Below are 26,838 nucleotides of genomic sequence, written 5' to 3'. Positions count from 1 at the left end.
TTACACCGCCACTAATGGAGAAGCCCATTACGTTCGATTATACCACAGTGTATTAGTCTCTGTGTACAATGTTCTCCTGGTTCTGCTCCTCTCGCTATGCATCACTTCCTGGAGGTTGTTCCAGTCTCCATGGAACTTCTCCACTTTATTATTCCTTTTAGCACAATAGTACTCCATCACCAACATATACCACAGTTTGTTCAGCCATTCCCCAATTGATGGGCATCCCCTCGTTTTCCAGTTTTGGGCCACCACAAAGAGCGCAGCTATGAATATTTTTGTACAAGTCTTTTTGTCCATTATCTCTTTGGGGTACAGACCCAGCAGTGCTATGGCTGGGTCAAAGGGTAGATATTCTTTTGTCGACCTTTGGGCATAGCTCCAAATTGCCCTCCAGAATGGTTGGATCAATTCACAACTCCACCAGCAATGAATCAATGTCCCTACTTTGCCACATCCCCTCCAGCATTCATTACTTTCCTTTGCTGTAATGTTAGCCAATCTGCTAGGTGTGAGGTGATACCTCAGAGTTGTTTTGATTTGCATCTCTCTGATTATAAGAGATGTAGAGCACTTCTTCATGTGCTTGTTAATAGTTTTGATTTCTTTATCTGAGAACTGCCTATCCATGTCCCTTGCCCATTTATCAATTGGAGAATGGCTTGATTTTTTGTACAATTGATTTAGCTCATTATAAATATGAGTAATTAAACCTTTGTCAGAGGTTTCTATGAAGATTTTTTCCCAATTTGTTGTTTCCCTTCTGATTTTAGTTATATTGGTTTTGTTTGTACAAAAGCTTTTTAGTTTGATGTAGTCAAAATTATTTATTTTACATTTTGTGATTCTTTCTATATCTTGCTTGGTTTTAAAGCCTTTCCCCTCCCAAAGGTCTGACATGTATACTATTCTGTGTTTACCCAATTTACTTATGGTTTCCTTCTTTATGTTTAAGTCACTCACCCATTTTGAATTTATCTTGGTGTAGGGTGTGAGGTGTTGATCTATTCCTAGTCTCTCCCATACTGTCTTCCAATTTTCCCAGCAGTTTTTATCGAATAGTGGATTTTTGTCCCAAAAGCTGGGATCTTTGGGTTTATCGTATACTGTCTTGCTGAGGTCGCTTTCCCCCAGTCTATTCCACTGATCTTCCTTTCTGTTTCTTAGCCAGTACCAAATTGTTTTGATGACTGCTGCTTTGTAATATAGTTTTAGGTCAGGGACTGCAAGGCCCCCATCATATGTGTTTTTTTTCATTATTTCCCTGGATATCCTTGATCTTTTGTTCTTCCAAATGAATTTTGTTATGGTTTTTTCTAAATCAGTGAAGAAGTATTTGGTAGTTCAATGGGTATGGCACTAAATAGATAAATAAGTTTGGGTAGGATGGTCATTTTTATTATATTGGCTCGTCCTATCCATGAGCAGTTAATGTTTTTCCATTTGTTCAGGTCTAGTTTTAGTTGTGTGGCGAGTGTTTTGTAGTTGTGTTCATATAGTTCCTGTGTTTGTCTTGGGAGATAGATTCCTAGGTATTTTATTTTGTCTAAGGTGATTTTGAATGGGATTTCTCTTTCTAGTTCTTGCTGCTGAGCTTTGTTGGAGATATATAGAAAAGCTGATGATTTATGTGGGTTTATTTTGTATCCTGCAACTTTGCTAAAGTTGTTGATTATTTCAATTAGCTTTTTGGTTGAAATCTCTAGGATTCTTTAAGTAGACCATCATGTCATCCGCAAAGAGTGATAACTTGGTCTCCTCCTTGCCTATTTTGATGCCTTCAATTTCTTTATCTTCTCTAATTGCTACTGCTAGTGTTTCTAGTACAATGTCAAATAGTAGGGGTGATAATGGGCATCCTTGTTTCACTCCTGATCTTATTGGGAATGCATCTAGTTTATCCCCATTGCAGATGATATTAGCTGTTGGTTTTAGATATATAGCCATCCTGCTTTTGACCCAGTTAATTTCTGGGGGTATAGGACTGACCCTAATTGAAAGCTGGGCTCTTTCCCTCAAGTTTACTGGATTGGAATAAGTGTCCTGCTGTTAAGATTAAAATTTAGGTTAACTGAGGCAGGTAGAAATTAGTTTCTCTCTGCAAGGAGTATTATATTTTTAGAGGTTATTTAAGGTTGAGAATTTAAGAAAAATACAAGTAAGAAAGTCACGTGCCAGGTGGGCCGAAAGGCCCAATTCAATTTCACTCACATCATGAGATGCATCTGCTTGCCAGCAGAGACAGGAAGAGAAAGGCCCCGCCATGGGCAGAGACCCTTTAAATAATGATGTGCTCTCAGTCCAGGTGAGAATTCAGTGAGATTACAAAGCATTCTGGGGAAGTGGAGCAAGGACTCCTGGGGATTGAAGTCCTGGATTCAAGTCTCCATTTTAGATTCCCCTGTTTGATCATTATTTGGGAAAGAAGTTTCCCCAAAAAGGATCATGAAAACATAATCAACTTAAACATTACAACAATTTGAGGATAAGAGGGGGGAAAAAAACCTAAAACCAATAATTGCTAGATGCATTGACAAAAAGCCAGTTAGGGGGAAGTCCCCTTTGGCATGAAAGTATACATACAAATAAATGTTCAATCAACTACACCCAAAGTTCAATTTTGATCTTCTTGTGCAGCTTGTGGTCTGGAGGCTTCTTCATGGTGTCTTCTCCAACAGTTCAGTTTCTGGATCCAGAGAGGTAGCATCTTTCTTTACCTAAAATTCTTCTTAAAAGAAATTTAAACTTTGCAATTTAAAATAATAACATTTTTACATTTCCCCATCTTGAGGGTGATTGAAAAACACAGGAATCACTTAGGGATGCATGGCTGAGTTATGAGGTATGTGAATCAATTGGCAAGAGAAATTAAAAAGCTTTCTCACCAAAAAGGAGATCCATTTCCTCTTCATATCTGGCCATGATCCACTGTGAATATGAGCAAATGAATTGAACAGTAGTACAAATATAGTTATCAATATCCCCAAAATTCTCAATAGCCCAATTAATTACAATAGCAAACAAGCACACTATCATATTTCACATAAGTTGCTGTAAGGCATTTTTTAAAAGCCTATGAATTGATGGATATTTGTCACAAGTTTTTACAAACGTAGCAAATATTTCAACCTTGGTATTTAAACAAAGTAAAACTTATTTTGGGTTAAGAACATCATCAAGAAATCTAGATATCATTCTGGTGGAAGTAAAGTAATGAGCTGAAGAATATGCGTGATGCTCCTTTTTTGGGAGGCTTTTTAGGGGTACAAATGCCCTGAGATTAACTGCCCAACTTCCATTCACATATTTAGAAATGCAGGAAGGTTGGGGGTTATAATTGTATTTCACTTCAGCTACTAGACTGGGTCTTACACCTCGTGTTAGGGGCAGGCAAAAATGACCAGAGATTGTTAAGAAAATTCTAAAAATCATGTCTAAAAAACTCTTAAAATCAATTGAGATATTTAGCACGTTAAATCCTCCAAAGATTGCTATACAATTGTAACCAGTTCTGATGAAGTCCATCTATCCTCTGTGTGACAATTTACAAAGTCAAAATTAGAAAGGCTGTTTTCAGATATGGGCTTAATTAGAATGATATTTGTTCAATATGGTTATAGGGGAAAAGCAACAGAATATAATAGTAGTTAAAACTCAACACATTAAAATTATTCAGTGTACCAGAATAAGATTGAATGCAGTAATATATGAACTTAAAATCACAAAGTTAAACCATAAACAAAACAAAAAGTAAAATGCAATAGAATACAGAGATTTTCATTGGAGTTTGAAATGCCTTAAAAATATAACCTCTGGTCTTTTTAAAGTTCCTTGGGTTTTTATACATTTAGATGCCTATTGTCAGAAGGCAGATTGGTCATGGTTAAGCAATGGAGGTTCAAGTGATCTGCTCAGGGCTACACGGCCATGAAGTGTCTCAGGCCAGATTTCAACTGAGAATCTCCCATCTCTAAGCCTGGCTCTCAGTGAACTGAGCTGCAGAGTTTTTTCCCCATTGTTAGCTAAATGGTTGTAGGGAGCTGAATATTTTCCCTGGCACACAGGTAAAGTCAATAAAAGGATCAATGCAATTAAAAGATATCCTTGTAAAATAGCTATGCTTTTAAGTTCCTGCTTGAAAAAACCTTTCTTCTTTCCCTCTTGTCTCTCCCCTTCTACGCTCCAATTCACCCATGTGGAGCCCAATCCGCCCACATGGAGCCAATACCCCCATTTGTTACCAGCTGGTAGAAATGAGTCCTGAGCGATGAGTGATCTGCTCCAAGGCTAGAGTTTGTTGGGCAGGCAGGTCACCAGGTGATTGCAATCTAGGTTGAATCAGGTAGGCCAGGTGAGCGAGAGAGAACACGGGGTAGACAGGGCCAGGACAGGAACACAGACAAGCAGCAGGGCCGGGAGGTGGAGCAGGCAGCTAGGGTGGGCAGGAGAGCTGCAATCGGGTCAAACAGCAAACCGGTCTGGAGCGGATGGTTGCAGGCAGGTAGGGATAAGCGGCCCAGCCGGGTGGGGTGAGCTGTCTAATGGCTGGAATGAGCAGCAGTTTTGCAAGGGTAAAAAAAACCTTGACCAGAGAAACGTGGCTTAAAAAAAAATTCTAGGCATTGGCTATTAAAGCTGAACTAAAGATCAGTAAATAAAAGAATCAGAAGATTGAGAGTATTTTATCCCTTCGTGGTTACCAACTGTTAAGATTAAAATTTAGAGAAACTGAGGCAGGTAGAAATTAGTTTCTCTCTGCAAGGAGTATTATATTTTTAGAGGTTTATTTAAGGTTGAGAATTTAAGAAAAATACAAGTAAGAAAGTCACGTGCCAGGTGGGCCGAAAGGCCCAATTCAATTTCACTCACATCATGAGATGCATCTGCTTGCCAGCAGAGACAGGAAGAGAATGGCCCCACCATGGGCAGAGACCCTTTAAATAATGATTTGCTCTCAGCCCAGGTGAGAATTCAGTGAGATTACAAAGCATTCTGGGGAAGTGGAGCAAGGACTCCTGGGGATTGAAGTCCTGGATTCAAGTCTCCATTTTACACTGCCCCAGTTTCCTTTGTTCTTTAGTTGTCTGAGATCTACTATAGCACAGAGTGCTACTGAGCTGCTGTTATAGCCTAAGTAAGTTTCTGACTTTGATTTTCTATGATACTATGAGGAGACAATAGGTAGGGTTTAATTCTGTTGCAAGCCTGTGTATTGATTTGTAAGCTGTGCTATGGGATCATGTTTGGCAGTGGGGTGTTAAGTGAGTACATTAGGAGGTAAGAATAAACCTTCTCTGCTATTAATTCATTGAATGGTTATCTCATTAGGATTCTTGGTGCCCTAAACTAGAGAGAGAGCTAAAATTGCCTTGTTTTTTTGTGCATGCTTCCTGTGGTCATCAATCTTGTTGAATGTGACTTGGATATGTCCTATTGTCAAGATTACCAACATCTAGGGGGCAGCTAGGTAGTTCAGTGGATTGAGAGCCAGGTTTAGAGATAGGAGGTCCTAGGTTCAATTCTGGCCTCTGACACTTCCTAACTGCATGACTGTGGGCAAGTCACTTGACCCCCCATTGCCTAGTCCTTACCACTCTCCTGCCTTGGAACCAATACACAGTATTGATTCCAAGACAGAAGGTGAGGGTTTAAAAAAAAAAAGATTACCAACATCCTCACAATCACCTAGGCTCATTTTTGCCTACGTGTCATTTTTGATTTCTCATTCTCTCTCATCCCTCTTATTCAATCTATTGCTGAGTAATGTCATTTATTCCTTTGTAACATTTCATGTACCCTTTTCTCTCCTCTGACACTGCCACTACTCTGGTGTAGGCTTTTATCACTTCACACAAATATTATTGAAACGGCCCTCTAATTAGTCTCTGCTTCAAATCTCTCCCATCTCCTGTCCACCCTCTACTCAGCTAATAAAGAGACTTTCCTGAAGTACAGAATTGACTGCATTTTTCTTTCCCTCATTCAATAAATTCCAGTAGCTCCCTATTATCTCCTCAGAACTGAATCTAAAAATTTCTGGCTTTCAAAACCTTTTGTAACCTGTCCTAATAAATTTCAAATCTTCTTACAACCTCCACCCTCAATTTACTCTAGTGGTACTGGCTTCCTTTTGGTTCTCTATACCATCTCCCAGCTCTATGCATTTTCACTGTCTGACTCCCATACTTAGAATATTCTCCTTCATTGTCTTTGCCTCCTGGCTTCCTTCAAATCTCTGCTAAAATTCTACCTTCTGCAAGAAGCTCTTCCCAGTCTTTTTTTAAAAATTAATATAAATTTTAAAAATAAAATATAATTAAATTTAAAAAATTAAAAATAAATAAATAAATATAAATATAAAAAAATAAAAATAAAAATAAAACCAAACCTTAATACTAAGTATTGGTTCCAAGGCAGAAGAGAAGTAAGGACTAGGCAATTGAGGTTAAGTGACTTGCTCAGGGTAATCCAGCTAGAAAGTATCTGAAATTAGATTTGAAACCGGGTCCTTCTGACTACAGGTTTGACACCTAGCTGCATTCCTAGTCCGTCTTAATATCTTTCTTCTGAGATGACTTCCAATTTATCCTTTATATATATTATTGGTATATAATTATTTTCATATTAATTCCTTTACTTGACTGTGAGCTTCTTGAGGGCAGGGATTGCTTTTGCCTCTTTTTCTCTAGCATTTAGCATATTACCTGGCATACATTAAATGCTTAATAAATGTTTATCAACTTGTCCTAATTTGACTTGAAGGAAGTGAGAAAATCTGTGAGTCAGAGAATCTCTGGCTATTGCAAAGGCTGGTAAATAGAGGCTTTACCTAAGGAATAGAGAAAAGACCAATTTGTCTAGACCCATGATGGTGAACCTATGGCACATGTGCCAAAAAAACCCCCAGCATGCAGAGACCTCTCTGTGGGCACTCAAGCCATTGCCCATAAAAATTTGTTACTAGCAAGAACTAGAAGGAGCTGTACCCTTCCTCCTCTCCATTGAGCTGAGGGTATTTTTTTTTCATTTCACCCGCCCCTCTGCCCAGTAGCCTAATGGGAGCACTTCCTCCCTTGTCTGGGTAAGGTGGGGGGTTGCCCAGGGTCTCTGGGAGGGGCAGAGCACAGAGCATGGTCACTAAAAGGTTTGTCATCTCTGGTCTAGACCATACAGTAAAGGAAAGGAAGTAATACGTAAGGATGCTTAAAAGATAGGTTGGGGCCAAGTTATGAAAGGCTTTTAAAAGCTAAGTGGAGAAGTCTATAATTTTACCTTTGAAGTAGTAGGGAACCACTGGAGTTTATTGAGTAGGGGAGTAATATGCTCAGGAAAAATCATTTTGGCTGAAGTGTGAAGGACAGAATGGTGTAGGGAAAAACATGAGGGAAGGGGACTAATTAAAAGGCCATTTTAAGGGGCAGCTGGGTGATTCAGTGGATTGAGGACCAGGCCTAGAGACAGGAGGTCCTAGGTTCAAAACTGGCTTCAGACACTTCCTAGCTGTGTGACCCTGGGCAATCACTTTCACCCCCATTGCCTAGCCCTTACCACTCTTCTGCCTGGGAACCAATACACAGTGTTGATTCAAGACAGAAGGTAAGGGTTTAAAAAAAAAATAAAAGGCCATTATAATAGTGTAAGCAGTGGATGATGAAGGCCTGATCTAAGATCATAGATGTAGGAATAAGGAAAAAGGGTCAGAAATGAGAGATGTTGTCAATGTAGAAATAAAAAAGATTAGGTAACTGATGGAAATCTAGGGTAAGGGAAAGTGAGGAGTCAAGAATACTGTGACAAACCTGGAAGCTTGGAAGAGGGGTAGGTTTTATGGAAAAGGTAATGAATTCTGTTTTGGACATGTCAAAGTTGAGATGTCTTGGGACATCTAGCTTTATATGTCCAATAGACAATTGGTGTGGTAGGAATGGAGCTCGGAAGAGACTGGGGCTGTATAAATTGATTTATGAATTGTTTGCATAGAGATGATCATTAAACTCATTGGAGCTGATGAGGTCACCAACACAGAGGGAAGAAAAGGTTCCAGAATAAAGCTTTGGGGATAATAGGGATGATGAGCTAAGAAAGGACAGAGGAGTAGTCAGACCAGGCATGTATGTTTGCATGCATCTAGCAGTATGTGTAGAAACATATCTTCATGCATCTAGCTTCATATGTATATGTACACATTGATGCATGTGTATCAGTGTATATATACTGCATATACCTATGTGTGAGCCTGGGTATATGTATATGTGATAGATGTTCAGTCATTTCAGTTGTATTTTATCTCTTTATGATACCATTTTGAGTTTTCTTGTTAGAGGCACTGGAGTGGTTTTCTTTCCCAACTCATTTTACAGATGAGAAATCTGAGGCAACCAGGGTTAAGTGACCTATTCAGGGTGACACAGCTAGTAAGTATCTGAGGTTATATTTGAACTCAAAACAATGAGTCTTCCTGACTCTAGGCCTGACACCATCCACTGTGTCACTTCGTTGCCACGCACAATAACAATAGTAGTCATGAAAAGAATACTGAAAAGACAGTGGTTTTCCATATCCTTCTCCAGCTCATTTTACAGATGAGAAAACTGAGGGAAAGAGGGTTCAATGGATAACCTAGGGTCACACAGCTAGTAAGTGTCTGAAGTTGGATTTAAACTTAAGTCTTCTGATTTGAGTATAATCCCAGCTCTATCCACACACACACACTTTTCACCCCCCCCCCCATTTTTTTTTTAGCCTGCCTCTCCTGAGAGTATGGAAACTGATCAATCGGGCTTTGTCGAGGTCCCACTTGGCCCCTAGACAAATCCTTGACACTCCTTGACTCTCTCAGCTCTCTCCATTGTGTTCTTTACAGCAAGCTGGAGGCTGGGTACCTTCGAGGCCATATCAACGATTCACAGGCGGACCCCGGCTCACTGCTCCCTGCCTATGAGTTGGATGGTGGTGCCACAGCTGCTCAGGTGCTGGTGATGGGGCCTGATGACTTCATTGTAGCTGTGGTCAGGTACAGTCTAGTGTCCTGAATTTTGAACCCAGAGTTCAGAGACCTGGTCAGGCTGGGGAAGTAGAGCAGGGATTACCCAGTGCAAGTGTCTTCTTTCTTCTTTGTTGGAACAGGGAACTGGGATTGGATGTGGGGAGGGCAATGCCAATCCTTTGGGCACTCTCCGTGGAGAAGAGCCAGCAGGGAGATGGGGTGTTATCTATGTGTCCTGTCATTCTGCAGCTCACTGAACCGCCCCTTCGGCAGTGGCCTCATCACGCCCTCTGGGATCCTGCTAAACAGCCAGATGTTGGACTTCTCCTGGCCCAATAAAACTGCAAACCATTCAGCACCCAGCCTGGTACTTTCTAGGCTGGTCCACCTGCCCTACCCACCTGTGTTCCTCTCTCTCTTCTTTTTCCTCTTGTATTATAGGATAATCCTCTAAATTGCCTCAAACACCTTAGCTCCCCATCAAACACATTGTTCCTAATTCTTATCTCTTTCTTCACCTATTAATTTTATTCTTCTATTCTATCTCCTCCTTTCCTCACCCTGCATCCCAAAGTATGCTGCTCAGGTCCCTGTACACAGCAGGTTCTCAGAAACTATTTAATGAATGAATGAGCCAGCTATATGCCCAGTCCTGTGCTGGTTGCTTACCCTACCTGGGGAGAATGTAGCCCTTGAACTACATGTAAAAATAACATGACTTGTCTCTCTTTCCCCAAATTTAATTCTTGCTTGAGACATCATTAGGGATTGGATGGTCAGGAACGGCCTCCTGAAGGGATGGCCTTGTTCACTGGGCTGCTTCCTTCTGTCCCCTGTCCCTTATTTTTTTCTCCCCAGTTTCTTTTCTCATCCTTCTGTGCCCAACCTAATCTCCTTTATCTCCCAGATGGCCCTGGGGAGGGGAAACTGTCCATTTCAGACAGCTGAATGAGACCAAGGGAGACAAGGGCCACTGGCAGAGCTAGGCTTCAAAATTTCTTTGAACCTGGAAGAAACTGGGGACAAAGGGAATCAGTTCAGGGTCCCCTCCCATCACTCCTGAAATCTATGTTACTATGACAGGAAAATGCCATTCATCCTGGGAAGAGGCCACTGTCCTTCCTGCTGCCCACAGTGGTGAGGCCAGCTGAAGGACTTTGCGGGACTTACCTGGCTTTGGGAGCCAATGGTGCTGCCCGAGGACTTAGCAGCCTCACCCAGGTGAGCCCTCCCTTTTTGTCCCTCTTGACGGAGAAGCATGGGAGCAGAGCCCTAAAGTCCTTGGCCTTGGGATTCATGTTGTTCATTAGGAATGGGAGAGGGTCAAGGGCTGCATCCACTCCTTTCTCCCCTTCCACCCACACCCCTTCTCAGGTCTACTTCACCTAAATTTTCTCTCAGTTTTTTAGATAACTTTGGGTCTGTCACTCTGTTTTCCTAGGAAATGAGAGATAATTAGTGGGGCAGCTAGGTGATAGGGTTGATAGAGTGCCAGGCCTGGAGTCATAAAGATCTGAGTTCAAATTCCACCTCAGACATTTTGTGATGGGGCAAGTCACTTAATCTCTGACTTCTTTTTCTCATTCATAAATGGAAATAATAATAATAGCACCTTTCCCCTGGGGTTATTGTAAAGATTAAATGAGATAATAATTGTAAAGTGCTTAGCATAGTGCCTGGTACATAGTAAATGCTACATAAAATATTAGCAATTACTACTACTATTATTATTAATAGCATAGGAATCCAATTGTATTTCTGACGCTAGCTGTTTGAGTAAGGGCAAATCATCAAACATTTCTTTGCTTTGGTTTCATCATCTGTGAAATGGACAGAATAATACTTGCAATGTTTAATCTGTCTGGCTAGTGTGTGTAAAGTGGCTTGTATACCTTAAAACATGGTGGAAATGTGAGCTATTATTCTTAGGCAAGGTTAAGCAGCATGGTATAATGAAAGAACCTTGGGGCAGAGGGTCAACCCTGGGTTCTAGTTAAGATCTACCACAAACTTTATGGCTAATGGAAAAGTTAGTTTGCTTCCTTGGATTTCACTTTCCCCCTCAGTCAAATCAGAACACTAATCTCTGACCTTCCTGACTCTAAGGAGTGGTATTAGTGTCTGAGATGGTGATAAGGAAGTGCTTTGATAAATATTAATGATAATATTAGTTAATATTTACGTAATGCTTTAAAGTTTGCAAAATGTCTTACAAATATTTCATTTTATACTCAGAACAACCCTGGAAGGTGGGTAATATTACTATCCCCATTTTGCATCTGAGGCAAAAAGGTTAAACAGTTTTCCCTAGGTCAGACAGTAAATGGCTAAAGCAAGATTTTAATTTGTCTAATGCACTACCTAGCTGATAGGAGTGTGCTGGTAAATGTTTCATAACAGGCTCTCTGGGAAGAACAAATTCGGCCTGTGACAATTTAAAAAAATCCTTACCATCTGTCTTAGAATGAACACTTTATATTGATTCCAAAGTAAAAGAGCAATAAAGGCTAGGCAATGGGAGTTAAGTGACTTGCCCAGGGTCACAAGGCTAGGAAGTATGATGCACTTTTAAGTTGAATCCACATTAATAACATTTTCTCCATCATTTTCTTAAGTCTAAACAATCAACAAAACCACAAATCAAGCTTTGACTTGCATTATTTACTGATTTCAAAGCTGTACATGCTCATACTGAAAAGTTAACAGTTGGCACTTGTGAGCACTTGTTGAGCTAATTCCAGTGCACTCCTTTCTTTATTACTTGTACCACCTAGCACCTAAAAGTATAAAATGCTTTATAGCTGTAAGGGCTGATTTGCCTGGGTTCTTTGGGGTTATACCCTGGTTATATGCACCCCTTACCTCTGTGGCATCCTGCAGGTCCTGGTGAACGTGCTGACCATGAACAGAAATCTGAGTGACAGCCTATCCCTAGGGCGCCTCCACCCCGAGCTCCAATCCAACATCCTCCAGGTGGACAGTGAGTACAGGGAGAAGGGCAGGCTGGTGGGGTCCTGATTCTGAAGTCTAGGTGGGCTAGACCAGCAGGTACAACCCCCAAGCTATAAAGCCTCTTGGGAAGGGAGCTTTTAGGCTTCAGTTTCCATCTTCTGCCTTAGACCATCCCTGCAAATACACACACACACACACACACACACACACTCACACTCACACCATCTACTACAGATACAGGCACGCACATATACCAATCCCTCTATACCCCAACCCCAGGACATCCACCTGCTGAGACACCTGGGAATTTCTTGGATCTTTAGAGAGATTATGTGGGTTTTGTGTCTGTGTCTCTACTCATTAACATTGTGCCTGGCAGTTGTAAGTGCTTAATAAAATACTTGTTAATTGATTCATTACTTAGTCAATTTCCCCCTATCCTAGATGCATTGTCAACTTTGCAGAGATAATAAGCCTTTCATTATCTACTCTGGAACTTTTGGAGGAAAGAAAGCTTTAGCCAAGAGCTGCTATCATTGCCATTTATTATTTGGGGACACAGTTTCTCTGAACCACTCTTTTAAAAATTTGAATTGATAGATTTTATTTTTGTTTTGTATTCATTTCCAATTATATCCTTCCTCTGTCCTCAGAGAGCTTGTAGCAAAGAAGTAAGGAGCAAACCTGTGATAAATTTCTTCCTCTGCTACCTTTTTGTCTTAGAGAGCTGTCTAGAACACAGGTGTTGAACTTGGGACCAGTGGGTGAAATGCAGCTCCCAAAACTAGAGTGCTCCAGAATCTTTGCAATGTCATTGGAAAACATTTAACAAAATAAATTAAAATAATAGAACTTAGGTAATGTTAATATGCGCCTTTCTAAGTCAAGATGCTTGTAGTTAGGTGACTCAATGGATAGGATGTTGGGCCTGGAGTCAGGAAGACCCATCCTCCTGAGTTCAAATTTAGGTTCAGATACTTACTAGCTATGTAACCTTGTCACTTAACTGTGCCTCAGTTTCCTCACCTGTAAAGGGAAGGAAATGGCATCTTTGCCAAAAAAAAAATCCAAATGGGGTCACGAAGAGTTGGACTCAATGGGAAACTAAGATGAGACAACTACTTGCTTAAGCTTCTTCTGGGTTGTTTTTGGAAGGAAATAAACTGGAAAATGCTAAGAAGATGGTATAGCCTTTTAAATTGCTGCTGTTTGAAAACAAAGGATTAAAAGTCAAGTTCATCTATATATTGGTTACAAGCCCTAGTCTTCTCTACCCCAGTTTAAATGTGACCCTTCTTTATTGAGATTGGCTATTCCTCTCTCTTTTCTGGGTTTAGAGCCCTCCCAGATTTGGGGAGGGTCCTCTTGGGCAGGTCCTCTGCAGACTTTTAAGCAATGCCTGGACAGATAACCTATAGACAGTTGATGACAGAGTTGCTGTCAGTAAAATCTTTTCATGACATCAACAGTTGCCCCTTTCTCTGCCATTTCTTACCTCTATGATGCCCTCTAACCCTTCCTTCTGATCTCCTTCTTTTCTTGCCTCCCACCTCCCAAAGACTATTCTTGCAAAGTACTTTGAGATTTAGCCCTAAGCCCTCAGAGCAAATCTCAGCCACTTCCCTTTCCTCATGACTTAGGCTCCCCACCTTTAAAATGATATGGGTTGGACTAAATGCCCCACCCCCTCATTCACACCAATTTATCTGTGACAGTAGTCATGTGACCTCCTTTCTTTCACCTTTATTACGTTTCTCCTGGGCCTGGACTAATTCTGTAGCCTCTTAATTGGTATAGTGCTTTAAACCCCTCATCCCTTTTCCAGTGTCTCCTATGGTCCTGCTGCTAAAATGATATTCCTTCTTAAATTACCTAAAGTCACTAAGTGACCCAGAGTAGATAATCAATTTGTTCTGTAAAACAGGGAAGTTGGACTAATGTTAATGACTGATAACTAGTTTTATGACCTTGGGCAAGTCCCAGAGTTAACCAGTCTTCAGTTGTTTCATGTGTAAAATGTGGGGATTGGAGATGGTTTCTAAGGTCCTTTCCTACCCTGACAGTTTATAATTCCCTCAGGGGAATTTGCTCTTTCAATCTGATCTCTGAAGATTGTTAGGATTTGGGAGACTAGAAAGAATTTTGGAAAATGATGAGGATTTACTTGCTCGGGACAGACAAGCCCTGAAGAACAAATCCCCTTGGCCAGTGATTGTGTGTTTACATGGGTTTACTGAACAATCAGAAGAGAATTCTGTACAGAGGAAGTACTTCATAAATGCTTGGTGAATTGAATTTGTTCTATATGATTTTTTTCAGGTGAATTCACAGAGGAAGAGGTTGAGTTCCTAGAAGCTCGGGGCCACCGGGTTGAGAAGGTAGATGTTCTGTCCTGGGTCCATGGAGGCCGGAGAACCAACAACTTCATCATTGGGGTGAAGGACCCTCGAAGCCCTGATGGAGCGGGTGCCACCATCTTATAGGGGTGGGTGGGTGGGGCAGGGACAGGCACTGCAGCACAAATACCCCTTTGCATGTTCCAAGAGCCCCTTGGAGCCCTGCCTCCCCCTGGGCAAGGGAGGGAGGTAGGGGACTGGCACTGAGTGGGTCTGAGGACCTGAGGCTCCCATTGGTGCCTTCAAGCTCTGCCCTGGGCCTGGGGACCAGAGGAGATTTATATCAAACACAATTCCAGAATAATTGACAAATTCCACAGTTGATGGGTGTGGCCTGACAGACCTCAGGCAAGAAGAAAAGAAGAAAGATTCTGCCTCCTTCCAATACTTCCCACTCTTGAGAGGCTTAGGGAAATGCTTGCTTAAAAAAAAAAACAAAAACAAACACAAAACACCCAGGTGGCCCTACCCATCCTCCTATCTACCAACCCTCTGCATCTTGCCCCTCCCCTCTCCTCTGTCTCATTTCTTAACTGACTTGGTTTTTTTAAACTGACCATCCAGGAGCAAGGGGCCCTCATTCTCCTTCTCTCTTTCCCAGAAGTAGGAAGGATCTGAGGGAGAGGTGAAGGGAGAAGGGGCCACATAAGGGTGGGATGGGGTGGGGGAAACAGCTCAGGGGCTTCCACTTCCCAAGAGGAATTAAAGAGAAAGTTGCTTAAGAAACCTTATCTCTGGCTTGGTCTGTTAGCTGGTCTCCAGGTCAAAGTTGGGACAGATGGCTGAATTTTTGGGAGAGAGAAATCTCATTTCACTTAGGCTTCTAATTTGAGCACTTTAGGCTATCTGCAACCTCAGAGGCCTTTTAGACCATCTCTCTACCTCTGGGCAATGTTACCCCTAATTCACTCCATTAAACATTTCAGTCCTGTGAAGTTCACCAAGGGAGGACCGGAAGGAGGGAAAGTGGATGTCTGCACTTAATTTTCCTTAGTCTCTGATAGGCTGTGTCCCTGAAGTGGGATGGACTGAGGCACGTGTCATTGAGGCTCTTTCTTCCTCATGAACCATTAAACATTGATGCTGGAAACTTTTATTGACCTCATTGTACAGAGGTGGAAACTGAGGCCCAGAGAGGGAAAATCACATGCCTAAATTCCTCAGCCTTGAGTAAATAGAGAGTAAATAGAGATTGTACTCAAAGCACAAAATACAATAGTTGAAAGGAACCCCAGAGGTCATCTAGTCTATCTTGGAACTGAAGAAAAACTTTTAAAGGTGGAACTCTCCATGTTTGCAAGTCTCTCCTTTTACTGACTCTCAGATATAACTTCCATCCCCATTGCTCCTACATCTGTTCTCTGCAGCTGAGTAGAACAAAGCTATGCCCTCTTCATATGACAGCTCCTCAAATACCTAAAGACACTGATCATGTTTCTCCTAAGTCTTTTCTTTTCAGGGCTAAACATTCTTGAATGTCAATCTATGTCAATTTATGTTAATCTCATACATCTTAGCCTCCAGACTCCTAACCTAGTACTCTTTCTATGTCATCTGATAAATAACCCTGCTCTTAAATGTCAACAATGACCTCAGATATAGGTCCATTTTTGAGTCAATCCTGCTGGCCTCCCCCCCCCCCCCCCCCCCCCCCGCCAGATTATTTCTTTAGGGTGGATGACTCCTCTCTCCAGCCCCAACCTCTCTCCCTAATTTCAGTCCTCTGTCTCTAGCTTCTCAATGGGCCACTCCAGTGCTAAGTCCTTTGATCTTATTACCCTACTTAGATGCTCCACCAGGACCCAAAATTTAACTTGGAAGATATAGGATTTTAAACCTGGAAGGGAATTGAAGCCATCCAGTCTCAGAAAGAAGGTGCTTGAGCCAGATTCATTCAGAATGTAAGTGCCAGAGCTGAGGACAGAAATCCCTAAAGGCACAAGTCCATGAGAGTCATGAAGCCTCAGAAGCTTTAGGACCTGGACCACCCTGGAAGATTTTGGACTGTTTCTGTCACCGCCCCTTCAACATTTCTAGAGGACAGGCTATGGGCCAAAACGCAGAGGGCCTAGGTTCTGGAGAACCAACGACCGAGGCAGAAGGACAAGACCAATTCCCGCCCTACCATTTCCCTGACAGGGCAAAGCAGAGGGGATATTGCCCACTCAAGTTAGGGATTGCGAAAAGAGGGAGGGTACAGTGGGCTCTGGACTACGGGGAGTCGGGGGATGCGGGATGCGGCCTAAAGAAAAGAAGGACCAAGGATTGGAGGATAGACAACCGGAGGATCGGGAAAGAAAAACAGCTGAGGATGGGGGAAAAATCGGAGTTCCATCCAGGAGGGATCAGGGCGGGGCGGGGTGGGGCGGGGCGGGCCCGGGCGCGCTTGCGTGCAGCCACCTAGAGCTCCCGGGGACGTTCGCTCCGGTCACGTGCACGAGGCCCCCGCCTGCCCGGCCCCGCCCCGCTCCTCCCCCTCCCCCTCCCCTCCCCCTCCCGGGCCCCGGTCCCCTCCCCTCCCCCTCCCCGCCGGGTCTGAGGCCGCTGCCGGGTCCGGGAGTCCCCGTGTCCCGCTGTCCGGCTCTCCGGGCCGCGGGACGGACAGAGCGGCGCTCGCAGGCCACGAGCCATAGTGGGCCGCCGTCGGAGGCCCCTGGCCGGGCCGCAGGTGAGGCAGAGGCTAGAGCTCGGGCCGGGTCCTGGGGGGTGGGGTGGGACGGGGCGGGACGCGAATGGGACCAGCTTCGTCCCTGGCTCCGGGAAAATGGCGCCGCCGCGCGGGGCAGATGACAGGCCCCGCCGGGAGCCGCCGCCCGCCCGCCGCCAGCCACCCGCAGCCGGGCTAGCTCGCGTCCCCGCCGCCGCCGCCATGTTGGGGAGCTGGCCCCGGCCTGCGGGGGGTCGGGGCCGGGAGGGTGGGGGTGGAGGTGGGCCAGGGCCTGTCCTGCGGCGGGGAGGGGGGAAATCCCCCGGCGGTGCTGGAGTGCGAACTCCGCCTCCCAAACCCCGGCCTGGGCCGGGGGAGGCAGGTGTCGGAGCTCCGGCTCAAGCGTACAGGGCAGGCCCACTTCATTGTGTGCCGGGACTGCCTGGCCAGTGCGTGTATGCTAGTGTGCTCCGGGGGCAGGGACCGAGGGAAGGAAGGAGACCGGAGGGCCACTGAGGCAGAACCCCGGCCGAAGGAGTTTGACAGCGGGCGGGCAGGAGCTACAAAGGAAGCGGCTTCTCCCTCCCTCCCAGAGGATTCCGAGTCCCTTAAGGTGGGGAGAAGAAATGAAGCCTCGAGATGCTCGGGGCCTGGCTGTGTGTACAAAGGAGCGATGGCATTATGTAGGGAGAATAACCCAGGGCAGCATCCCTCCTCCCCTATCCGAGTACGGGGTCACACGGGGAGGTCGTCATCGGAGGGGGAGAGGAAGCAAGGTATAGGACCCTGGGTGTGATTTGGAAGTAAGGAGTTTGGAGTCAGGAATACTGAGTGTATAGGCACCCCACTATGAGTCCTCTGAATTTAATATGATTTAAATGTGTACATTAAATGTACAGAACACCATGCAAGGTTCTGGGAATATATATTTGTATATGTACACAAATACCCAACTGTGTATATTTAGAAAAATATGCATATACATAAATATATATTTTTAAAAGGTTTTTGCCTTCAGAGAGCTTGAAATAGTGCTTTAAAGACTTAAAACTGCACTTAGAATTTTGGGACACCTTGTTTAAGAATATACAGACTAAATCCAAAAAAACACAAGGTAGGGAAGGAGGGTGCTAACAGGAGGTATAAGGAAAGATTGGGGTAGGAAGTCATGTTTGAGTTGCTTCTTGGAAGAAATGAGAGGATTCCATGTGGTGGAAATGTATTCCAGGCATAATATAAAGCCACAAAAAGATGCCATGTATGAAGAACAGAGGGAACGCCAGTTTGGTTGTACTGTAGATTGAGGAGAATAGTATATATGAAAGTTGTAAGGATAGATTGAGATCAAGTTGTGAAAGGCTAAAGCCAGAGAGGAGTTATTTCTTTAGCTGTAAAGAGCAGTTAAAGGGTTTGAGTAGACAAATGGCCTGATTATTAAACCTGTGCATTGGGGAAATTTATCTATTCTATGAAGCAGTATAATGGTGTTGGAAAGACATTGGACTGTGGGATGGTAGTTCAGGCTCTGCCACTACCTAGATATGTGATTTAATCTTTCACCTGGAGCTCAGTTTCTCCAACAGTAAAATTAAAGGATTGGATTAATGCTCTGACTTTATGAGTGTATACTCAAATCTTATCAACTCTTGCTTCCTTTGTCATTGATTCTTACCTTTTCTTTTCTGACCCCTTTCCTTTCACTAAGAAGAACTAACTTCTTTTGCCCTTTTCAGATTGCTCATAATCTCCTTCCCTCCAGTCACTGAAGTAAAGTATTCTGACTTCTTCCTAGGGCTGATCACTTTTACTTAAGAAGTCAGCCCCTCTTAGTTATTCATCTTCTAGCTTTCCTCCACTGGTACCTTCTCATTAGTTTACAGATATGTTCATTTCTTCACATACTTAACCAAGAACTTTATTTGACCCATCCACTTCTATATAGCTACCATTCCATCTTTCTGTTTTTCCTTATACTGCTAAATATCTTGAAAGGTTGTCCACATGAGATGTCTACACATCCTCATTACTCATTCTGTCTTTTAAGGTGGCATTTTAGTTCCCATCTATCTACTGAAAACTTTCTAGGCTCACCATTGTAATCATCAAGTCAATTATCAAATGGTTCTCATCCTCTTTGATCTGTCAGTGTCTTTTGATACCATTGACCACCCTTTTCTATTGAATTCCAGTGATTCTCTTAACTTTTCAAACTTTTTCTGTACCCTTCCTTCACTACCTCCTCAGCCTAGTCTCTGTCCCTTAATGGATATTCCCCAATCGTCTGTATTCAGCCCTTTTAAATTCTTTCGACATTTTCTACTGAAAAGCTAACATTGACTCCCACTCTATCCAGATAACTCTAAAATCTATATTTCTAATCCTGATCTATATTCTGATCTCTAGACCTGAACGTCCAGTTGCCTACAAAAAAGCTTCACCTGGATGTCCTCTTGGCACCCCAAACTAACATATTCAAAACCAAACTTATTTCTTTTCTTTGGGCTTCCTTGCTGTCTTTCCTATTTTTGACTGTGCCACCACCATTCACTGTGCCTCCTTTGTTCAAAAGCCTTAGTCTTTACTTTTCCTCATCTCTCATATCCATCTAGGTACCAAGGTCTGCCCATTCCTTTGCAACATCTCATCCATCCATTCTTCCTAGTGATATCATTCTAGTACAGGTCCTCATTTCTATACACTTGTCCTATTTCAGGTGCTTTCTATCTTCTCGAATCTATCCTTCAATGTTAATGCCAAAATATTAATAGATAGATCATGTTTCTTTTCTGCTCAAGAAACTTTAATGATTTTCTGTTGACTATCAAGTAAAGTTCAGACTTCTTTGCCAGGAGTTTGAGGTCTTCTATGGTTTGGGACTTCCTACCTTTTTAGCCTTGTTTTTACTCCCCTCTGTGCCTGTCATATTTGATCCAAATTGCATTACTCACATACATGATATGCTCTCCTGCCTTTCTGTCCCCTGATTGTTCTCATTGTTTTCTTCTATTGAATCCCTACTAATTTGTTAGTTCTCAACTCAGTTTTCACCTCATCCATGAAGTTTTCTCTGTTCAATAACACTTTCCAGATCTCAAAGCATTTTTTTTTCTTTCTAACTTACATATATATGTGTATATCTATATCTATATCTATATACCAGCACATTAAGGTTTACAAAGTGCTTTACATATATCATCTCATTTGATCATCATAACAACATAACAACAAAGGTTCTTTTATTAATCCCCATTTTACAAATGAGAAAATTAAGGCAGATGGAAGTTAACAGATTTGCTCAGCAATACAGCTAATAACTATCTTAGGCAGGATTTAATTTGGGGTCTTTCTTACTGCAAATCCAGTTCACTATCCTTTACCCTATGACTCTTGTTTGGGGAGATGAAAATTTTCTTATTTACTCACATCATTTAAAAAATTCACTTACTCTGAAAGTATCTTAAATATTTCAGTTATATGAAATTTCACAGACTATTGTCAAGTATTTCAGCAGCAATATAGTCCAGGATAGGGAGAAACGTATATCATTTTGCTTTGAAAAATTTGACTTTTTTAAAATTAAGTTTCATTTTTCTCTTCATGAAATATTCAAAATCAGTACCTCAATGCCATTCTAACCTTTTGTATTTTTCCTATGCAGTTATAATCCCTTTTGATGGTGATGTGATTATTTCCAAGCTGCTTTGATTTAATTTAATTTTATAAAAAGTTACAGTTTTTGGAGTGGAAAAAGAAGTTAATTTGGAGCCAGAAGGTCTGGGCTCAAGTATCTTAGTTCTGCCAGTTAAAACCTGTAAGAACTTGGATAAGCCACTTAACCTCTTTGAGCCTCAAGTTCCTTATCTGTAAAAATGAGCCAATGGAACACTACATACTTTAATGCATTTGTTGGGTTAAGTTATGTATATGTTTATCTCTCTACTAGAAAGTCTGTTTCATGAGGGAATTTACATAAACTTGCCTGATCTAAACTAAATCTTTCTAGCACCTGACACTGTATTTGCACATAGATACTTAATAAGTATGCATTGAATGAGTGAGTGAATAAATTAATTCAATTTTTAAAAATACCTAGTAAGTGCCTATAATGTCCAAGGCAGGTTAGATACTAAGGATATAAAGATGAAAAATTATATCATGACCATCTTTCCTGACCAAAATTGTCCACCACTTTCCTATATATGTTTTCCTCTCCTATTAGAAAATGTGAGTTGCTTGAGGTCAAGGACTTTTTTTTTTAACCCATAACCTTCTGCATTAGAATGAATAGTCTATGGTTCCAAGGCAGGAGCTTGGAAAAGTCTAGGCAAAGGGGATTAAATAATTTACTCAAGGTCACACAGCTGGGAAGTGACTGAGATTAGGTTTGAACCCAGATCCTCCAGATTCTAGGCCTAGCACTCTTATATTCAGTGCTCCCTAGTTGCCCCGAGACTATTTTTTCCCCCTTTCTTTTCTTTTCTACAAACTCTTCCCTTCCATTTTAGAATCAATATTAAATATTGGGTCCAGGATAGAAGAGTGGTAGACTAGGCAATGGGAGTTAAGTGACTTGCTCAGGATCACATTGGTAGGAAATATCTGAGGTTAGATTTGAACCCAGGTCCTCCTGTCACTGTGCCTGGTTCTCAATTCACTGAGCCACCTAGCTGCTCCTTGTCTTGTTTTTTTTTGCCCCCCCCCCATATATATATTCCAGATACTTAGCACAGTGTCTAGTACTTAGTATAATAAATTGATAAACTCTTTTTCATTTATTTGAGTAACTTACTGTCTGTTGGGTAATAATGACATATGACAAGTTAGAGGAGCAAGAGAAGACATTCACCTGGGATTTGAGGGTGGGAGGGGATTGAAGGTCAGAGGAATCTAGAAAGGCATTTGAATTTGAACCTTCATGGATTCTGAAAGGCAGAAATGAAGAGGGGAATTAATTCCAGACTTGGAGGATTGATTGCATAGAGGAAAGAGATGACATTAAGAACTACTGGTCCAGTTTGGCTGGAATGTAGAGTATAATGGAAATTTCAGAAAGGAAGGAGGATGTGGAAGAACTTAAGTACCAGGTTAAGTTTATATTTTATTCTCTAGGCCAGGGATTCTTAGCTTTTTCTTGATCAAACTTCTTTAGCAATTAGGTAAAACCTGTAGATCCCTCCCAAAATCATGATCTTAAATGAATAAAATAAAATATATACAATTACAAAGGAAGCCAACTTCATTGAAATTCAGTTATCAAATTTTTTTTAATTAACCCTAGATTAAGACCTTCTGAATTAATTTATGTCTGAGAGCTTCTTTAGCTCCTGCAGTTGTGCTCTGCACTCAGAAAATGGGCAACAAAAAACAAAAAGGATGAGGTGAATGGAATAATGCAGTCTTGTCTTGAGTGCCTAGATGTAGGCTCCAAGCCACTAGTTTAGATAGGTGAGAGTCACCCATCCCTTTTACTGTAGAGATGATCTTGGTTAGTTCTATTGTTCTGGCAGTGCCTTCTTCACCTAGTCCCCAGATATTTTCTGGACTCTTTCACTTGAAATAAATCCACTTTCCATGTGGGCTACCTAATGATACTTGTGTCTCTTGCTTTAGGACTCCTTATGCTAAAACTTTAGCAGAGCCAGTTGGGGCTCACTCTGTGATAGAACTTTATCTTTTCTTTCTCTCTTTTCTTTTTTTTTAAAACCCTTAACTTCTGTCTTGGAATCAATGGGGGGTTAAGTGACTTGCCCAGGGACACACAGCTGGGAAGTGTCTGAGGTCAGATTTGAATCTAAGACCTCCTGTCTCAGGCCTGGCTCTCATATTGAGCTACCCAGCTGCCCCTGATAGGACCTTTTCAAGTCAGATGACCCAACAGAACTACTGAGGGATATACTAGCTCCCAATCAGCAGTTTCCTTGCATTGTTAATATTCATACGTCTAACCTAAATCACTTTTACAGGTCAGAGAGGCAGAAGAAATGTACTAAAATAAAAAAACAATAGTTATAGAAATAGGAAATCTGAGTTTTCATCTATGTATATGAACTTGGGCATTAACTTTGCCTCAGTTTCCTCATCTGTAGGACAGTGATGATAATGCTTATATTACCTACCTCATGGGTTTGTTGTGCAGAGAGCACTTTGTAAATCTTAAGGCACTAGAAAAATCTGAGATGATGATTGTCCTTTCGTGGTTCTATAATTTAATTGATATGGGTACTTTTTCTAATAATACAGCTCATGACATCTCATGTCTTCTTGTGTGATTTTTGACCTCGTCTTTCCATAAATTTATCTGATACACTGGCCACTTTCCTTTAGGACTTTTTACATCACAGGTAAAAGGGGCCATCCCATGACTGATCATCCCCTAGTTGGTATCTTTCAAACTACATTTTTCTTTTATTCTACTTCTTGTGCCCAAGTAATGATTGTTAATAAGTAGAAACCTACTTTTGATTACTATATGTATCTTTTTATAGCTTATAATATTTTATTTAATTAAAAAAACAATTAAGAATATTTTTCCATGGTTACATGATTCATGTTCTTTCTCTCGCCTCCTCCTTCTTCCCTCCTATAGCCAACGAGCAATTCCACTGGGTTTTACATGTATCATTGATCAAGACCTATTTTTATATTATTAATATTTGTTATAGAGTGATCATTTAGAGTCAATCATATCCCCATCGAACTATGTGATTAAACAGTTGTTTTTCTTCTGCATTTCTGTTCCCACAGTTCTTTCTCTGAATGTGGATAGTGTTCTTTCTCATAAGTCCCTTTGGATCGTCCTGGGTCATTGCATTGCTGCTGGTAGAGAAGTCCATTATGTTTGATTGTGCCACAGTGTATCAGTCTCTGTGTATAATGTTCTCCTGGTTCTGCTCCTTTCACTTTGCATCAGTTCCTTGAGGTCATTCCAGTTCACATGAAATTCCTCCAGTTCATTATTCCTTTCAGGACAATATCACCAACATATACCACAATTTGTTCAACTATTCCCCAATCGATGTATGCCTCACCTGCGCGCGCGCCCCCCGCCTTTTCCAATTTTTTGCCACCATAAAGAATGCAGCTATAAATATTTTTGTACAAGTCTTTTTCCTTATCTTTTGGGGATACAAATCCAGTAGTGGTATGGCTGGATCAAAGGGCAGGCAATCTTTTAAATCCCTTTAAGCATAGTTCCAAATTGCCTTTCAGAATGGTTGGATCAATTCACAACTCCATCAGCAATGCATTAGTGTACTAATTTTGCCATATATGTATGTATCTCTTGAAAATAAATTTTTTTAAATTTATTTTTAACATTCACTTTTTTAAAGTGATTTCCAAATTCTCTCCTTTCCTCATTCTTTTCTTCCCTCTAGTTCATCCCACACCTTTTGAGAAGGCAAGGAATATGATAAAAATGATACATGTCAAAGTCATATAAAACATTTCCATATTAGCCATGTTGTCAAAAAAATTAAAGCAACAGTGAAAAAAGTAGGATTTAGTAAGTACTCAGAATTTTCAGTTCTCCTGGAGGAATTCCATGTGAACTGGAATGACCTCCAGGAATTGATACAGAGGGAAAGGAGCAGAACCAGGAGAACATTATATACAGAGACTGATACACTGTGGTACAATCAAATGTAATAGACTTTTTTACTAGCAGCAGTGCAATGATCCAGGATAATCCAGAGGGACTTATGAGAAAGAACACTATCTACACCCAGAGAAAGAACTGTGGGAACAGAAACACAGAAGAAAAACAACTGCTTGATCACATGGGTAGATGGAAATATGATTGGGGATGTAGACTTTAAATGATCATCCTAGTGCAATTATCAATAACATGGAAATAGGTCTTGATCAATGACACAAGTAAAATCCAGTGGAATTGTATTGACTGGGGGGGGGGGGGAGAGGAGAGGGAAAGAACATGAATCATGAAACTATGGGAAAATCTTCTAAATTAATTGATTAAATTTTAAAAAAGATTTTATCAGTTCTCTCTGGAAGTTGAAAGCATTTTTCATCATAAGTTTTCATCAATGAATTGCAATTGTTTTGGATCATTGTCTTTATCAGAGCAGCCAAGTCTTCTACACTGATCATCCTTACAACATCTGTTCACATCACCTTGTATTAGTTCATATGTCTTTCCAGGTTATTCAGAAACCATCTTCCTCTTCATTTCTCATAGCACATTAATATTCCATTGCAATCATATATCACAGCTTGTTCAGACATTTCCTAGTTGGTGGGTATCCCCTCCATTTCCATTTCTTTGTGATCACAAGAAAAGAACTGCTATGAATACTTTTGTACAAATAGATCTTTCCCTCTTTTCTTTGATCTTTTTGGGATACAGATCTAGTAGTGTTATTGCTGAGCCAGTGGATTTACAGTTTTATAGTTCTTTGGTCATAGTTCCAAATTACTCTCCAGAATGGTTGGACTAGTTCACAAGGCCACCAGTGGTGCATTTGTATCTCTTATTTCTCCATATCCTCTCCAGCATTTCTCCTTTTTCCTTTTCTGTCATGTTATCTAATCTAATAAGTGTGAATTGTTACCTCAGAGATGTTTTAATTTGCTTTTCACTAATCAGTAGTAATTTAGAACATTTTTCATATAACTATAGATAGCTTTGATTTCTTCCTCTGAAAACTGTTCATATATTTTGACCACTTATTAATTGGGGGAGTGGCTCTTATTTTTATAAACTTGGCTCAGTTCCTTATGTATTTTGAGCAATGAGGACTTTATCATTATTCTATCATCGTTGCAATTCACCCCCTACCCCCAGTTCCCTGCTTTCCTTAGAATTTTTGATGCACTGATTTTGCTTATTCAAAACCTTTTTAATTTCGTGTAATCAAAATTATTCATTTTACTTTCTGTGATTCTATTGTTTGGGCATAAACTTTACCCTTATCCATAGAACTGACAGGTAAAACGTTCCATGCTTCCCTAATTTAGTTATGATGTCACATTTTATGTCTAAATCACCTATTCATTTTGACCTTATTTTGATATGTAGTGTGAGATGTTGGTATCTGTATAGTTCCTGCCAAACTGCTTTCTAGTTTTTTTGCTTTAAAAAAAAAATCAGTTTTTATCAGATGTTCAATTCTTGTCCCCAAAGCTTGGATCTTTATCAAAACATTAGATTATTGTCCTTATCTCTTTCAGAAATTTTGATTTTTTTTTTACATTATGATATTCTATGATTTCCAGCCACATGAACATAGCAAGATTATTGGCATTCAAAAGATGGTTTTTAGTGCTATCAGAAAGCTCTTGGAATCATTGATTATGCTACACAATTTCCCAAAGACAGTCCAATTTCTTCTTCCTATTCCTATTTGAGTCTAGTTCATTGTTCTTTGACAGGTCCATAAGTATATCTTGGATATGTTCAGTGGACTGCCTAATAGCATGTAATGATCCAGGAGTTCTAGATATTTTTTACCTCCCCCCCCCCCAAGTGACTCCTGAGATTTTCTGACTGTCCTTAAATCTCACTGGAGAGGCCCTAAAATACATTGTACTTATTAAAATGTTATCTGTAAACAGAAGTTTCTGGAGAACCTCACCATTTATAAGGAACCCTTCTTTCATTAGAATTTTGCCAGAAAATGCTTTATAATAGGAACTAAAATTTTGGTGGATGTATGTCTTTCTATTTTATGCCTTTTAGAAACCGATTAGAGGATTGAATAAAAATATTTCTGTAATTTTTATCAGCCCAATAATCTTATATGTTTTTAACATGTATAAGAGACACCTTGGAAGATTGCCTATGAGGAAGGCCTATTTACTGCTTTACCTAATCAAATAAAAAAAAAACCACATAAATA

At 41.0% G+C, this 26,838-nt stretch overlaps 2 protein-coding genes across 8 annotated transcripts in view; both read left to right on the top strand.

Annotated features, from left to right (window-relative positions):
* GGT7 (gamma-glutamyltransferase 7) overlaps window positions 1–15,060 on the top strand; it is a 48,705-nt gene extending 33,645 nt beyond the window's left edge. For all 3 annotated transcript variants that reach the window (XM_056822001.1, XM_056821997.1, XM_056822004.1), the window contains exons 11-15: window positions 8,864–9,013; window positions 9,236–9,353; window positions 10,070–10,207; window positions 11,867–11,966; window positions 14,258–15,060. In XM_056822001.1, the coding sequence (XP_056677979.1) occupies window positions 8,864–9,013; window positions 9,236–9,353; window positions 10,070–10,207; window positions 11,867–11,966; window positions 14,258–14,421 (670 nt within the window). In that variant the 3' untranslated portion in view covers window positions 14,422–15,060. The remainder of the gene's footprint in view (window positions 1–8,863; window positions 9,014–9,235; window positions 9,354–10,069; window positions 10,208–11,866; window positions 11,967–14,257) is intronic.
* Window positions 15,061–16,824: 1,764 nt separating this feature from the next.
* Window positions 16,825–26,838, top strand: part of NCOA6 (nuclear receptor coactivator 6) — a 78,261-nt gene continuing 68,247 nt past the window's right edge. For 2 of the 5 annotated variants that reach the window (XM_056821967.1, XM_056821961.1), the window contains exon 1: window positions 16,838–17,002. The gene's annotated coding sequence lies outside the window, so the exon portion shown is untranslated. Of the gene's footprint in view, window positions 17,003–17,283; window positions 17,595–26,838 lie in introns of those variants that run through there. The other 3 variants (XM_056821954.1, XM_056821946.1, XM_001371441.5) reach the window with 3 other exon arrangements.

The sequence above is a fragment of the Monodelphis domestica genome, chromosome 1 (assembly GCF_027887165.1).
Source record: "Monodelphis domestica isolate mMonDom1 chromosome 1, mMonDom1.pri, whole genome shotgun sequence".
Classification (NCBI taxonomy): Eukaryota; Metazoa; Chordata; class Mammalia; order Didelphimorphia; family Didelphidae; genus Monodelphis; species Monodelphis domestica.
The sequence above is the reverse complement of the archived record's forward strand: the minus strand, read 5'-3'. Positions and strand labels throughout refer to the sequence as shown.